At 38.3% G+C, this 15,979-nt stretch overlaps 1 protein-coding gene across 1 annotated transcript in view; it reads left to right on the top strand.

The window, feature by feature from the left end:
• The window catches only part of LOC6048388, a 46,284-nt gene that overhangs the window by 27,027 nt on the left and 3,278 nt on the right, over positions 1-15,979 (top strand). Inside the window, exons 4-5 of the mRNA XM_038252019.1 lie at positions 6,398-6,881; positions 7,580-7,805. Coding sequence (XP_038107947.1) covers positions 6,398-6,881; positions 7,580-7,805 — 710 coding nt within the window. The remainder of the gene's footprint in view (positions 1-6,397; positions 6,882-7,579; positions 7,806-15,979) is intronic.

Genomic DNA, 15,979 nt, shown 5'->3' with positions numbered 1-15,979 from the left:
TTTTTAAACATCTTCCAAGCAAAACTAAATGGGGTCGGTGACGTCAAAAGAGCCGATCTCGATTTGAAGTTTGGCATTTAATTCCAAAACAAGAGGATAAACAATTCAATTTATGTTTCGATGCCTGTGTGCTTTCTTGTATTATCTACACAGAAAAAAATCATGGTAATATTACATCTGGGAAGGGGTACATCTTTTATGTCAGAAAAGGTGTAATTTTACCTCTGGAAATGTGTAATTTTACCACTCTTCTGGTGTAATGTCACTTTTTCAGTCTAAATTGAGGTAAAATTACATCATAAAAGAGGTAATATTCAACCTTCCAAAATTACAGCTTCCAAATTTACATTATTTTTCTGTGTAGATAGCAATCAAAGCAAGCTTTTGTTAAAACCTTGAGTAAATTTGGTGAAAGCTGGAGTGATTTTTTTTGGAGAATTTTCAATTTCATATATTTTTCAAAATATTCAATAATAAGTCAACTATTTTAAAACATAACATTAACTCATAATTGTAACATAACAATCTCAAATTCATGGGAAAGGGATTTTAATCAGATGAATTCCCTCGTCAAGGAACGATCTTCTCGTCTCGTTTAACGAAAACTACCAAACAGGAATATTACCGGCTTGTTTGCTGATGTTTGGAAAGTTATTGTTACAATTCTATTTGATGCTTTTTTGCAATTCAGTTTTACAATAATTTGTTGTACAAGATTACGTAATCCTGAATTACATCTTCGATGGAAATTAGTTGTTACATTTCACAACTCAACATTTCTGAAGTTGAGATCAATAAACGCTTCAGTTTCGTCAAGGTATGAAAGATTTGAGCTCCCCTGCCAATAACTAAAATTGCATCCATGTTGGATGCCTATATTAAATGACCCTTTTCCCATTTTCATCTTTTTGTTTTTTTTGTTTTGTTTAAGGTGAAGCCGTTAATTATTTTCGAAGAAAATTGATCATCACTATAAAATATTCTGTATTAAATTCAATTTAACGAATTTCAGCACCACAAGGAATCAGCATGTGCCGGTTGTTGCCTTCTTGAAGCCACTGAAAGAATTTTTGATCTAAATCAATTGTGTTTCAAAATTTATAAAATTGTGTGACACAGTCATTGACGTCCTAGTTGGCAATCATTGATTAATGACGATTTCCATAACTTTACAAGGAATGGGATAATCGTTACCAAAAGGAATCAACATGTGTAGGGCACTATTCTAAACAACTTGTTGATAGAATTTATCAAAATATTGAAAGAGACGCAACATTTATATCTTTGAACGAAAAATCATGACAATGTTGGAAGTCTTCACGTTAAGTACAGTCCAGATTCGAATATCCGAAAGTCTTGGCAAAATTTCATTTCGGATAATCAAAACTTCCGATAAACGACTCACAAAAAATGGCTGTTTTATTTTTGAGCTTTGGTATGACCTTTAAACTACAGTACTTGTTCGGTAACTGGGCTGAGAACGTAGCCCACTCTGAAGAATAACTAGGGATCACCGATGCATTATAGTTTCCAGAAAAGAGCAGTTCTCTAGGATTTCGGTCATTCGATTTTTGTATTTTTTAATCCGACTGAAACTTTTTTGGTGCCTTCGGTATGCCCAAAGAAGCCATTTTGCATCATTAGTTTGTCCATATAATTTTCCATACAAATTTGGCAACTGTCTATACAAAAATGGTATATGAAAATTCAAAAATCTGTATCTTTTGAAGGAATTTTTTGATCGATTTGGTGTCTTCGGCAAAGTTGTAGGTATGGATATGGACTACACTGGAAAAAATAATACACGGTAAAAAAAAATTTGGTGATTTTTTATTTAACTTTTTATCACTAAAACTTGATTTACAAAAAAACACTATTTTTATTTTTTTATTTTTGATATGTTTTAGAGGACATAAAATGCCAACTTTTCAGAAATTTCCAGGTTGTGCAAAAAATCATTGACCGAGTTATAATTTTTTTAATCAATACTGATTTTTTCAAAAAATCGAAATTTTGGTCGTTAAAATTTTTAAACTTCATTTTTCGATGTAAAATCAAATTTGCAATCAAAAAGTACTTTATTGAAATTTTGATAAAGTGCACCGTTTTCAAGTTATAGCCATATTTAAGTGACTTTTTTGAAAATAGTCGCAGTTTTTAATTTTTTAAAATTAGTGCACATGTTTGCCCAGTTTTGAAAAATTTTTTTTTTGAAATGCTGAGAAAATTCTCTATATTTTGCTTCTTCGGACTTTGTTGATACGACCCTTAGTTGCTGAGAAATTGCCATGCAAAGGTTTAAAAACAGGAAAATTAATGTTTTCTACAAGTTTTCTAAGTCTCACCCAAACAAACCACCATTTTCTAATGTCGATATCTCAGCAACTAATGGTCCGATTTACAATGTTAAAACATGAAACATTCGTGAAATTTTCCGACCTTTTCGAAAAAAATGTTTTCAAAATTTTTAAATCAAGACTAACAAATCAAAAGGGCATAATATTGAATGTTTGATCTTTTTGAAATGTTAGTCTTGATTTGAAAATTTTGAAAATATTTTTTTCGAAAAGATCAGAAAATTTAACAAATGTTTCATACATTAACATTGAAAATCGGACCATTAGTTGCTGAGATATTGACGATAGAAAATGGTGGGTTTTTTGGCTGAGACTTAGAAAACATCAATTTTCCTGTTTTTAAACCTTTGCATTGCAATATCTCAGCAACTAAAGGTCGTATCAACAATGTTCAAAGAAGCAAAATATAGAGAATTTTCTCAGCTTTTCAAAAATATTTTTTTCAAAACTGGGCAAACATGTGCACTAATTTTAAAAAATGAAAAACTGCGACTATTTTCAAAAAAGTCACTTAAATATGGCTATAACTTGAAAACGGTGCACTTTATCAAAATTTCAGTAAAGTACTTTTGGATTGCAAATTTGATTTTACATCGAAAAATGAAGTTTAAAAATTTTATCGACCAAAATTTCGATTTTTTTTTTAAATCAGTATTGATTAAAAATTCATAACTAGGTCAATGACTTTTTGCACAACCTGGAAATTTCTGAAAAGTTGGCATTTTATGTCCTCTAAAACATATCAAAAAATAAAAAAAAATAAAAATAGTGTTTTTTTGTAAATCAAGTTTTAGTGATAAAAAGTTAAATAAAAAATCACCTAATTTTACCGTGTATTATTTTTCCAGTGTAGTCCATATCCATACCTACAACTTTGCCGAAGACACCAAATCGATCAAAATTCCTTCAAAATACAGATTTTTGAATTTTCATATACCATTTTTATAGACAGTTGCCAAATTTGTATGGAAAATTATATGGACAAACTAATGATGGCTTCTTCTTTCAGTCGAATACAAAAATGACTCTAGAAAAAAAGAAGATGAAATTGCCGAAAATTTCAACTTTTTGTATGGATCGTAGTTTTCCGTCAGCATCAGACCCCCTCCTTCCCTAAAAACCCGATTTAATCCCACCAGGGGTGAGATAGAGCCTTTCTTACTAAAGAATATAACTTCTCTCAATTCACAACATCGACTTGATACAAAAAAACTGATGAAAGCAAGGTATTATTAATGATGTGTTTTCTAAAAGAAATTGAAAACACAATTTTCACCTATCGAATATTTTTAATCGTACAAATTCTTAGCTTTCAATGCGCAAGTGACGACACGCACCGCGGTTTTGGTTTTCTAGTTTTGGTACGAGCCCAAAAACCGAACAAAGCAGGCGCAAAGCAAAACCGAGTTAACCGCACAGTGGGAAGCTTGCCATTCAGCGTCTACGAAAGTGAGAGAGTCAGAGATAGATATTTTTACAACCGCACCACTACACACTCAATCGCAATACCTTAGGTAGATAGCCATTGGCGTCGCGAGCATTAAAAACATTGAAAACGATATAAAGCTTAGAAGCTTCGAAAGCTCCTATTGGAATCCAATGAACTCTGTTTAATAAAACGACATGACAAATGAAGCCTACTTAAAGGCGATTTAAGAAGCACACGGGAAACAAATTGTGTGTACCCGGATGAATGTCCTATGTCAAAAAAGTTTTTGCATTAACATTGGACAGTTATGCAAAAACGGACAGAGCAAAAGAAACCGAAAAGCTACGATATCTTACATGTTGAAGGAAACATCGGTAGACAAGCTACTACGAACGAGTATAAGTCGAGCCGAAACATATGCGCCAGCATTCTCGCGCCAGTATTCGAAGCTCAACTTGACAACTTGTCGACTTGGCGACGAAGCGTCGAAAATCGATGCAGTGTGATTTTTTAGCGATTTTTTGGTTTAAAATTCATGCTGATTCGACATATTTACGAAGCTGGAAATGACGTCCTGGCTTAAAGTAAAACCTATACCTTTCTTTAGTAAGAAAGGCAAAAAGTAAATCGTTCTAAAAATTGATCGGGGTTGCCGATCGATGTCAAATTTGTTTCAGATGCTCACTCATGGTCTGTACTATGAATGTAGCAAGAAATTTCGAATAAAATCAGAAATGAAAAATGTTGGCGAAGGTCACCAGGTGGGCATTTACCTTTTTTTAGGGATTTTGTTTCTTATGGTAGGTCAATCAAACGGCTCTAACTCCAGAACTATATTATGAATCTGGATGAAAATTTGGGAGGTTGTAGAGCTCGAAAAATGCAATTTTTGAGATAAATAAAAGATATGAAAATGAAAAAATTGGACCATATTTTCATTTGGAAACTGTGTATTTTCTGGAAAAGTCTGGCCGCATCCGAAAACAGATGGATAATTCGAAATTTGCGCGGCAACTCGCCCAGGTTCAGCACACTAGCTTTCATCTGCATTTAGGAGAATCGAAATCGGATTTATGGGAGCTGAGAACGGCGCGACACAAAATTTTGCAAAATTTTACCACATACGAACATCACTCGACCTCCACGGAATTTATTTTCTCAAAATTCGAGGGTTCGAGATAGACGAGTTCTATCAAGGTGAATCGATAGAGCGTCGAAAATCGATGCAGTGTGATTTTTAGCGATTTTTGGTTTAAAATTCATGCTGAATCGACATATTTACGAAGCTGGAAATGACGTCCTGGCTTAAAGTAAAACCTATACCTTTCTTTAGTAAGAAAGGCAAAAGACCACGTGGTTTATGCACGACCCTAACACAATGGCATTCAAATTTGATTATTTGACATTTGAAATCAATCTTATTTTTAAATTTTAGTTTTTGTATTTTTTAATCCGGCTGAAACTTTTATGGTGCTTTTGGTATGATCAAAGAAGCAATTTTGCATCATTAGTTTGCATATGTTTTAGGGAACACGAAATGCCAACTTTTCTGAAATTTCCACGATTGTGCAAAAATATTTGAACGAGCTATGAATTTTGAATTCATACTGATTTTTGCAAAAAAACGAAATATTGGTCGCCAACATGTTTTGACTTCATTTTTCAATGTAAAATCAAAAGTAGTGAAATTTTGATAAAGTTCATCGTTTTCAAATTATAGCCATTTTTAAGTAACTTTTTTGAAAATAGTCGCAGTTTTTCATATTTTTAAACTAGTGCACATGTTTGCCCAATTTTGAAAAAATATTTTAGAAAAGCTGAGAAAATTCTCTATATTTTGCTTTTTTGAACTTTGTTGATACGACCTTTAGTTGCTGGGATATTGCTGGGATACGATGCAAAGATTTAAAAACAGGAAAATTGCAAATTAAATTTTACATTTAAAAATTAAGTCAAATTTGTTTTTGCATGAAATTAGGATTTTTTCAAAAATTGCTATTTTTTCAAAATTTGCTATTTTTTCAAAATATGCTATTTTTTCAAAAATTCATAGCTCGGCTGCAGATTTTTTTACCATACTTCTCTAAGGCTCAAAAGTTGCGGATTGTTGTCCTCTAAAACATATTAAAAAATCGGAATCAAAAAATACGTATTTCGGGAAATTGATTTTTTTTACTGATTTAATTTTTAATATCCATAGTATTTAGGGGAAATAAACCTCGTCAGTCACCGACATATTTTGCCAATATTTGACCTCAATAAAAAGTTTCCGGACCAAATTAATTTACCATATTTCAAGCTTTGTTTGCAATTATCCCAAAATCAAAGCTTAAAAAAACCAAGAAGCTGAAAAAGCTCCAACAAGATTTAAAATTTAAGAATATTCGTCTATTTACGATTTTATATTTTCAAGCAAGCCCACAAGATTGCATTAAGCGCCAGTAACTTTAATTAATCAGTTGTCTTAGGATAGTAGCTGCATACAAGAAATGCTAAAACAATCAAAACATTGAATAAAAAAAATGGATTTAATTTTGAAATGAGAGGGCGGTTTTCATTCATTTTTAATTCTAAGAATTTTAACAAGTCTCCCGTTCCTTCTCCTTTCCAGCACCACGACCGTAGCCGCCGCGCTACCGATCCTCACAGCAGTAGTAGTAACAAATCTAGTCAATCATCTCCTGCGCCATCCCAGTCCACCTCCACCACGCCGGGTGGCGTTCCTTCCCCGCTGGACGGCGCCCTCCTCAACGTCAAGGTAGTATTCCTGCTAGGCCAAACCGAGGCCGAGTATTTGCATCAACGCACCGGCAAACCAGTGGCCGGCGAACAACAGCAACAGACGACGCCCCTTGCGCCGGTTGAGCAGACCACGGCGACGCGACCTCCGAGCTTGTTCCAGCCGGGCGGGGACGTCGATCCGGCGTTTAACGTGCGCGAAGAGCCCGAACTGGACGAGCAGCAGCGGCGGTTGCTGAACGAGAGTGAGGTGTACGGGGACATCATTCAGGAGAGCTTCATCGATAGCTACAACAATTTGACGCTCAAGACGATCATGATGCTCAAGTGGGTGAACAACAATTGTGACGGGCGAGGTTAGTATCGGGGGGGGGGGGGGGGGCGGGGACTTGGTTGAACTATTTCTTTTTGTAGCTTGAAGTCGTCGTTTTGGTGGTGAAGCAAAGGTTTGGTTCCTGGAGACGGATCGCCGATGGCGACTAACCGACTTCGATCCGATTCGCCCACCCCCAACAGAGACCATTGGCCGGTTGAACCAGAACAGCCGGGAGTACCTGCAGTTCAAGCTGGACGAGCGGGACTACGCGAACGACTTCCACGCCCGGATGCACGTGTACGTGCACGGCGAAGAGTGGCTGCGGACGCACCATCCGTACGCGCCCGGCAACGTCGTCAACTTTACCATCAACAAGGGCGTCAAGCCGTCCATCACGCCGGAGGTGGGCCGCTACGTGGGACCGGTTCCGGCCGGTGCCGGCCGCTTCATCGAGTTCAACGTGACGGAAATGGTGCAGGAGTGGTTCGAGAATCCGCGCCAGAACAATTACGCCATCGTGGAGACGCTGAACAAGTTCTCCGAGAAGGTCGTCGCGGCCAACCCGAACGGCGGGAATTTTGTGAGATGATTTTTTTTGGTTTACTTTCAGCGCGACGGCGGAAGGTTGGCGTGTGTGTCTGCGAGCTGGAACTTCAAAATCACCACTTTATTCTACAAAAACTCAAATCCTCCAAATAACCAGTAATTAACTCTTTGCAAAACAAACTTTTATTCCAGTGAAGTACATCATGAAGTGCGACGACGACACGTTCGTGAACGTGCCCAACTTGCTGCAGGTGCTGCTCGGCGGGACGGTGCCGCTGTACAAGGCGTCCATTCCGTTCTACGACCGGAACACGGTGGCGGTCAAGTCGGCCAAGAATCGGCTGGTGCAGGTGCGCCGACTGCTGACCGGGTTTTTGTTCTGCGAGGCGAAGCCGATCACCGATACCAGCAGCAAGTGGTGAGTGTCTCGGGAGGTTGTTGAAGACCGTGATTTATAAGATTTAGCTAGCTCCGTTTTAGGGAGCACCCAGCTGCCCGCATTTGCGCAGTGCAACCGCGGAAATTAGTCGTATGGTTGCCCCGGTAATTTGCGCATTTTACGCTCGATTTGTTCTGTCGAACGTTGTGTCTCACGTTATATTTCACGGAAATTTCAAAGTTCTCAGCGACTTGAGCAATTTTTGTTTTACGAAAACTTAACTGCATGCTTTTCCTGATAGTAATTGGTTTATTGTACCAACGTCAGTTGTCGTCCAGATAGCGTTGGATTCGGACGTGCTTGATGAAAGTAAAGTGAAGCAGTTCAAGGTCGTTGTGCTCTGTGGAATAACAATGGAACCCCGAAGATTGTTTACGCTGAGGGTGCATTTCGGAGTAGGTTCCCGGAAACCGAAGGACGAGGAGATATTTCAGTTCTTCCGGAAGCAAGGATGGACCAGCTGTGATTTGAGCGCTATGTACCGAGAGGATCACAGCCTGTACGTCCGGTTCAAGTCAGCCAAAGGAATGGAAAAAGCCTTTTCTAGGTTAGGTCCGAAAACCACGTTTTTGTACAGCGATGGAACGGAGGCAGATGTAACGGTTGCGGACGCTGGAGGAATATCGAAGTACGTTCGAGTTTTGGATTGCCACCGGAAGTTGGTCGGATGGTCGGATTGAGGAGGTTTTGGAAGAATATGGAAGAGTTCAACAGCTGTACCGAGAACGTTATCCGGAGGAAACGGGTTTCCCAATTTGGAGTGGCGTTCGAGGAGTATTTATGGAGGTTAAGGAAGCAATACCGGCTCAGGTCAAGATTCAAGGAATAAGCGCTCGAATTTACTACGACGGAATGAACAACAAATGCTTCGTATGTGGATCGAAGGATCATTTGAAGGCTGACTGTAAGGTTAGGGGAAAAATGCAGGAGAAACCGATTAATTCGTCGCCTAGGGAACCCAGCTCATTTGCAAGTGTGTTGGCTAATTGTTCCGCGTCTTCCCAGTCAGACAAAACAGTGTCTTATGGCTCAATGGTGCAAGACGATAGAAAGGTTACATCAGAAACAGCAATCACTAGTGAAGGCCTGAAGGAAAACCCGAATGAAAGAAAACTGCCATATAGATTTAAGGGAGGAAAGATCATAATTGATGAAGAGTTCGCAAAATACTGGGACGATCGGGATGAAATGGTTCTAGAAAGAAGGGCAGCGGAAAAAAGAGACTAAAGGATTCACAAGGACAGCAATAATTATTGGAAAGAGTTTATCAACTTATGTATGTAAATATTTTAATACCTGGAAATAAAAAGTCTTTTTATGAAAAAAAAACTTTTGCCTTTTTAGTTTTTTTCATGTTTTAACAGTCTTTTTTATTTTTTTTTGACCATATTTTTTTCACCATTGACAAATCTGGATCTTTTGTAACCGCAAGCATCCATTTTGGTCAATTCTACCAAAAGTTATGGGTTTTTTTTTAAACCCGATTTAATATCACCAGAGGTGAAAAAGCCTTTTACAAAATGATGAAATTCCAACAAATATATTGGTGCAATTAATTTTTCAGGAACAAAATGATACCACCCAGTGAGAATTTGACCTAAAGCTTTGAATATGTTTAGGCTAAACCTCGAATACCAGGTACATTATGGGTAGCAAGGTATTAAAATTTAATTAAGAAAAAAATTTGGATTGACATTATTAGAAAATATAAAGGGTACTCAGTCTTTAATGTTAGTCTATGATTAACTTAAAAAAAAATATGTATCGCTGTTGCACTTTGTCGATCTATTATCAGAAGCCAAAAAGAACACTTTCACGCGCAGCGTAAAACGCGCAAGCGTAAATGTGCTGGCGTTTATGCTTCGACTTGACGACTTGTCGATCTTTCGAGCGAGAACGTGCCGGGACATCGAATTTGATGTTCAGTATATGATTCAGTATAAAATCAAAAATTTAATAGGAAAAAAATAGGATAAAAATAAGACGAAAACACTAATATGGCTATATCTCTGGAAGTACATTTTGGGAAAGCTTCAAATTTTGGACCCAAGCAGTTTATGGCGCATGTTTTCGAATAGCTTTTTGTTTGAAACTGAATTCTTGTAATTTGATAGTGTTATCTGTAAAATAGTCCAAAAAAATACCTCTAAAAATGGCTTTGACCACATTTATTGGTCGAACATGAATCGAAAAATAAAATGTTCGTCTCCGACCTCCGGCTATAAATCTGAAATATAAAAATTGTGGGTTTTACGAGCGGTTTTCCAATGATGGAAGACACAAATTTTTAAGAGCGGATACAGACATCGCTCAAGTATTTCAGAAAAGAGCTCTCCGAAATCAGGCTTTGAGTTCCGGGTTTCGGGCCTAAATTCAATCGAAAGAGCGCATTTAAACCTTCAGTTTAGTAATAGGATTTTTTTCTGGGACGACTCCTCGTCGCGCACGAATTTTTCAATATTTCTGAGAAAAGTGTTTTTCCAAAAGCAAACCTTAAACCTTCCTTTTGTAAGAAAAGCAAAAGGGGTAAAATGACTTTCTGAACGTTTAAGTTTTAATGTTGTCTTGCCGGGTTACCAAGACCGCCCGGTCCCCGACCTAAAAAGACACCTCGCAAATTTTGGAATAAAGCCGCGAGATATAAAAGTGCTCTCGCGAAAGACAACTGTCACGGGTAACTGCGCACACCCTGTACCTGTTCTACTTCGACCGAGGCACCGTCGAAATCCAAGAACTGAACTGAACTGCAACCTCCAGCCTGAACTGTACTGCAACCTCCAGCCCCGTTGCGTTAAGTGCGGTGAATCACACCTCTCGAAGGTGTGTGCAAGGCGAACTTGGGGGACAAGGCAGAGCAAACCAAGGCGCGCATCAAATGCGCCAACTGCGGAGGCAACCGTACCGGTAATTACCGCGGATGCGTCGCGCGTAAGTCCTACTACGAGGAGCAGGAAAAGAGGAAGAAGATAACAGCAGAGTCCTACCCTCCTTAGCGAGCGTAACCGAGCCGGCAGCGTGCCCAGCAAGAAGTCACCGGGGAAGATCTCTTTACTCTGCCGGAGTTCTTTGCTCTCGCCGGCGAGATGATGACGCGGTTTCGGACCTGCCATAACAAGGCGGAACAATTCCTGGCCCTTGGGGAGCATATGATTAAAGGATAAAAAAAACTGTGATCTAGTTGTAATCTTTCACTATTCCTATCCCCAATCAATAGCAATTTTGTAAGCTTTTTGAAAACTTTTTCTTATTCTTGTTTATGCATTAATTAAAAGTCCAAACCGAATTATGACGTAACACATTGCTGAAATGAACACAAAAACTCTGTTAGGTACCAAAAATTAACAAATCGACACTGTCGTGCAAGCTTGGCGCAAGTCGCTTTTTGATGTTCCGAGTAAAACGCGTTTTAATGTTTGACCTCAAATAAACAAAAACGAGAGCACAATAACAAACACATTGTCCTGAAATGTGGTTGAATTTGGTTGCAGAATTGCCGAGTTATAATTGAAAATGTTTACGGTAGTCGAGCTTGCATTTTTGTCAAACGCGTTCTGACCTGAAATCCCTTTGGCCAGTTGTCGCACATACAGTGTCAAGATAGCACGACAAGATTAAAATTTCTTTCATATGAAAAGTTACAAAAATGCACGGAGTTTTTTTCGGTTTCTTCCTAATTTGACTATTGCAAAAATATTGTAAAATAAAAGTATTTATCTCATTGCAAGCCATTTCTACGGAATCGGCAACAAGACGGAATTGTCGCAAGCCCCCGACGAAAGACCATTTGTCGAGTTTGTGAAATATGGGTACCACCTTCATGGTGTTCGATAACAATAATTGACATTTCGATGGAATGGATATTGTCAAGTTTTGGCAATATGGATATCGAACTTTACTGGCCAAAAAGATCAAATTTAATGCTTTTTTGATCATAATTCATATTTTTCGAGACCATTTCTCATCATTTTGGTGGCACACACATCCACACGCAAGGTGAGAGGTTAACTGCTTAACAAAAGTCGCCATCAATATCTTTTCACTTACGCTGACGTTTTCAAAGACCGAGCCACGTTGTTGCTTGACGTTTTCAAAGTGCTTAAGATATAAAATTGCTTCCAACTACCGGCAACATGTTCTTTTGCACATTAGTTAGTCACTCACTTGAAAAATAATCCCGAAACATGTAAATAATTAGCAAGCGCCAATTCTTTTGACGTTTAAATTTTGACGACCCAATCCAATCGAAGGCTGAAGGAAAACGAGCGAGAAGCGAATACATAAAAAACAAAGGGTGGCCACCAACACCACCAGCATTGTTGGAGTGAGCCAGTGATGCCAGGGAATTTTCTCTATAAATGCTACGGAAGGCTTGCTCGCTCCAGCTGGAGCGTGAGTTTTTATCAGGTAGCTCGTGCTCGCTCACGCTCACCGGAGCATTTTGCGCTCACGTGAGCTGGTGAGCCAAAGTAGGTAGTTGTTTTTTCCTGTTGAAGCATCTGCCTGTTTGAAACGAAGTTTCTAGAACTATCTCAGCACAGGCAGCAAAAACAAACAAGAAAGTGGCAATGAAATGGATTTGAAATTTACGTTCTATTTAAAATCTAGACATTTTTCGAACAAGGAACAAAAAACTAATTTCATAATGTAAACATTCAATGTCGTAGATATGCACTGTTTGTTCACTAATCAAATCCATATTGGACCATATTGTATTGTTGTTATGTACAAAAATATTGACAATTTATGTATATTTTATTTATTTTTAAATATTCTTTTAAACAGCTACAATCATCCTTGTTCAAAAAATCATATATAACTTGTAATTGAATATTTTCAGAGGTTTGGTTGCGAAAGTGTTGAATAAAATCCACTTGTTGGAAGAAGAGCCAACCTTTTCGTGGTGAAAAATATTGACAATTTATTTGATTTGAGTCAAAAGGGTTATTTCAACCCTTAGGAATTTTGAGGCATATATTTAAAATAGAACTGTTTCAAAATGTTACCCTAATTTCTAAAATGTTTGCCAAATAAAGACTAACCTTATAAAAATGATTAGCCGTTTCTAATCACTGAATCACTGAAAATTGAATAAACTGAATAACTTTTTTTAATGGTAGTTGATTAGGTACATAAAAACAGTTTAATGTTATATTTTAATCAAACAATTACCTTGAATCGAGCTTACCAAAGCATAAATCCTCTTGAATCAATTCATTGTTTTGTAAGTTTTTCTAAGGTTTACAGGCCCTTTTATTTAGGCGTCTATACCCTTCCGCCCCTCTGCTACAACAAGGCCTTTGAATTCTAAAATATTTATACATTCGACTGTATGTCTAAAAAATTATTTGACCCTTGCAAATCCAACCATTTATTTAAAAACATGATTGATGAAAATAAGCTATTCCAATTCATATATCATACAATTTGTTCACAAAGTCATATTTCCACAGCCCTACTGCACCTGACGCAAAAAATCCATCTAGAATTGAAAAAAAAACTTTCTCAAAAACGTTAGATGATTAGCGACACGTCCAAAATGAGCGCTCCGTGAGCGAAATATGAGCACGAGCGCGAGCGTGGAGCAAACGTGAGCTGAAAAAATCGGAGCAAACGTGAGCGCGGGCAAACGTGAGCTAGCTCGCGCAGCGCTCCTCCTCACGAATGAGCGAAAAGTGAGCGCTCACGAGCGCGTGAGCGCGTGAGGAACGCAACACTGCCCAAAGCACTCGACTGATTAGAATGCATTTGGGAATTATTTTTTTACATGCTTGTAAAAGGAATAGCATAATTTTAATAAAAGTGAAAATAAACAGAAATGTTCACAAAAAGTTGCTCTACTCGTTGGTGTACTTGGTTTTAGTAAATTTCAAGGAACACTCCAGATTATCCAGCATTATTCAAACACAACCGCTTATTAGGCTTAAAATGGGTATATTTCCCCTAGAAGATTTTAGTCGATTTCAATTGAAAAAAAAATTGTTGGACCGAAGCAATCTGTGCCCGTGGTCGGACGCGACGCTGTCATTTTCTACAAAGTTTCTTAAAATATGGATATCTTATTCCTTCCACGACTCGGCAGAGTTGTTCCACCGGAAGGAGATGTCAGCAGCAACAAGAACAGGAACTGGTTAACTTTTCAAAGTGGCCATCAGCTGAAGCGTTCCGTGCTTCCCGAATCAGCAGTGGCGTCGATGGTGTAGTGAATGGTCGATTCTTATCAACAACAGAGTTATTCAAGAATTGTCGCAGCAGATGTGGGTGACGATCATCATCCAGCCTCTTTGGGTCGCTTGCAGGCAATTTTGCTGTACCAGGCCTGCTGCCGGAAGTGCTGCTGATCAAGGCAGGAATTCAAGAATTGTGAAGATTCAAGTGTCGTATGGCGATACGATCAAAAATGAGCTGTTTTCGAAGATTCTTCATATTTGATGAGAGCTTTCCATTTTTATTTTCAAATAACTTTTCATTAACTCTTAAAGTCATGCAGGCCAAGGGTGCACATGATACTGATGATACTCGTCGGTTGACACACCTAGGCGAGGAACATCCCGAAAAGAGCCCAACTACATCCGTAGTGCTGTTAGGACAAAACAGCATGGCTCTGGTTCCTTGCAAGTGTCCTATTTTCTTACCTCCACGTTGGCTTGGTTTAGTCATCATGATGACAAGGTGTAACCTAGCTGGTGGCCTGTGGAAACGACTCGTAAACCTTTGACCAGCGAGGGTCAGAGTAGAGACGGCTAGAAGAAAGGGGCGCGACAATGTGGGAAAGGAAAGTAATTTGTGATTGTAGACGGTATTGTTTTGATTCGCAGTATGTTGAGTCAACTGCTGTGGATGTACCTGAAACATCGCACAACGGGGTTTCTCTTCTCTTCATTCTCAGCTACCACCTATCTTCTGTTTATTTTGTTTCACTGATTTTCTAACGCGGCTTCTGTTTACTATCCTCCATTTGATTTCGATTTTCCTCATTTGATTCTTTTATTTCTCAACGCTTTCCACTCTATTTTACCAATTGATGCTGCTGTAACAAACTTTCTGCTTTCCCTTAATTTGACAGCGATGTCAATTTGGTTTATCATGTGCCTTTTCTTTATTTATCTATTTGAATAATTTCTCATCTTCCCTGTAAATTGCCCTGAGTACAATCTAAGCTTGTTTGTTACCTCATTTTATTAACTATTGTTAATTTCTATATCTACTTCATAAATTACTATCTTCCTTTTACTATTGATTCTTTACATAGTATATTTCCTTCACTGTCCATTGTTTTGAAACTTCACCTTTTTCATAAGCAAGTGAGGTTCGAGCCCTTACTCAATTTTGGAATGATTAAAGAATTAACACAAATATTACTATTGTACTTTTGAAAAACGTTTATAAAATGCTTAGGACCAAAAATTGTAACAAAACACCGCGACAAAAGAAATAGCAACATATAAACACGACTCAACACTAGGAAAGATTTCAGGAGAAAACAAAACACAGTAAATAACAATTAGTTTTTGAATTCAAACTAAAAATAAAACAGTTTTTGCTTTAATGAAAGTTGATAGGCACACTTTAAACGGTTAGGCGCTTATACTTACATCAAACCCTACGTAATGTACCACCCCCGGCCGAGTTAAAATGCGTAACCGGAAAGAAGGTGTGCATGCCTGGCACGAACACTCAAAGCGTGTTCTAGCGTGCTGCTCGTACTGACTCAGAGCAAGGGTGAGATGTAGGTGTAAGGGCAGTGCGTGTTCGTCGGGAACCTAGTGCATAAGATCGGTCAAGGCCCGTTCTTACACTGAAAATTGCGAATTGCGAATTGCGAATTAACTCTTAAAGTCATACATTACTATTAGGGCTAGTGATTTTACGCGGTCTCAGCAACCCGTTCCTCTTTTTTCTTATGAGACTTTGCTAGAGAGAGAAAGTGATGACAACAGAACGCCACGTAAAATCACTAGCCCTATACATTACAGACAAACCACGCCAATTTTACCGAATACGCGGTAGGGTGTTCCCTTGGTCGTTCGCTGTGAGTTGTGGATTGCCTGCTTATCTTCTGATGGTTCGACTGAGGGGACATGCTTATTAATTTCTCGTCGCTCCATACCTTTAGTGACGTGATGGGAGCAAGGGCGTCTATACGAAGTGTCCCT

This window comes from Culex quinquefasciatus, chromosome 1 (genome assembly GCF_015732765.1).
Source record: "Culex quinquefasciatus strain JHB chromosome 1, VPISU_Cqui_1.0_pri_paternal, whole genome shotgun sequence".
Lineage (NCBI taxonomy): Eukaryota > Metazoa > Arthropoda > Insecta > Diptera > Culicidae > Culex > Culex quinquefasciatus.
Note: the sequence above shows the minus strand (reverse complement) of the source record. Positions and strands in the feature narration are given on the sequence as shown.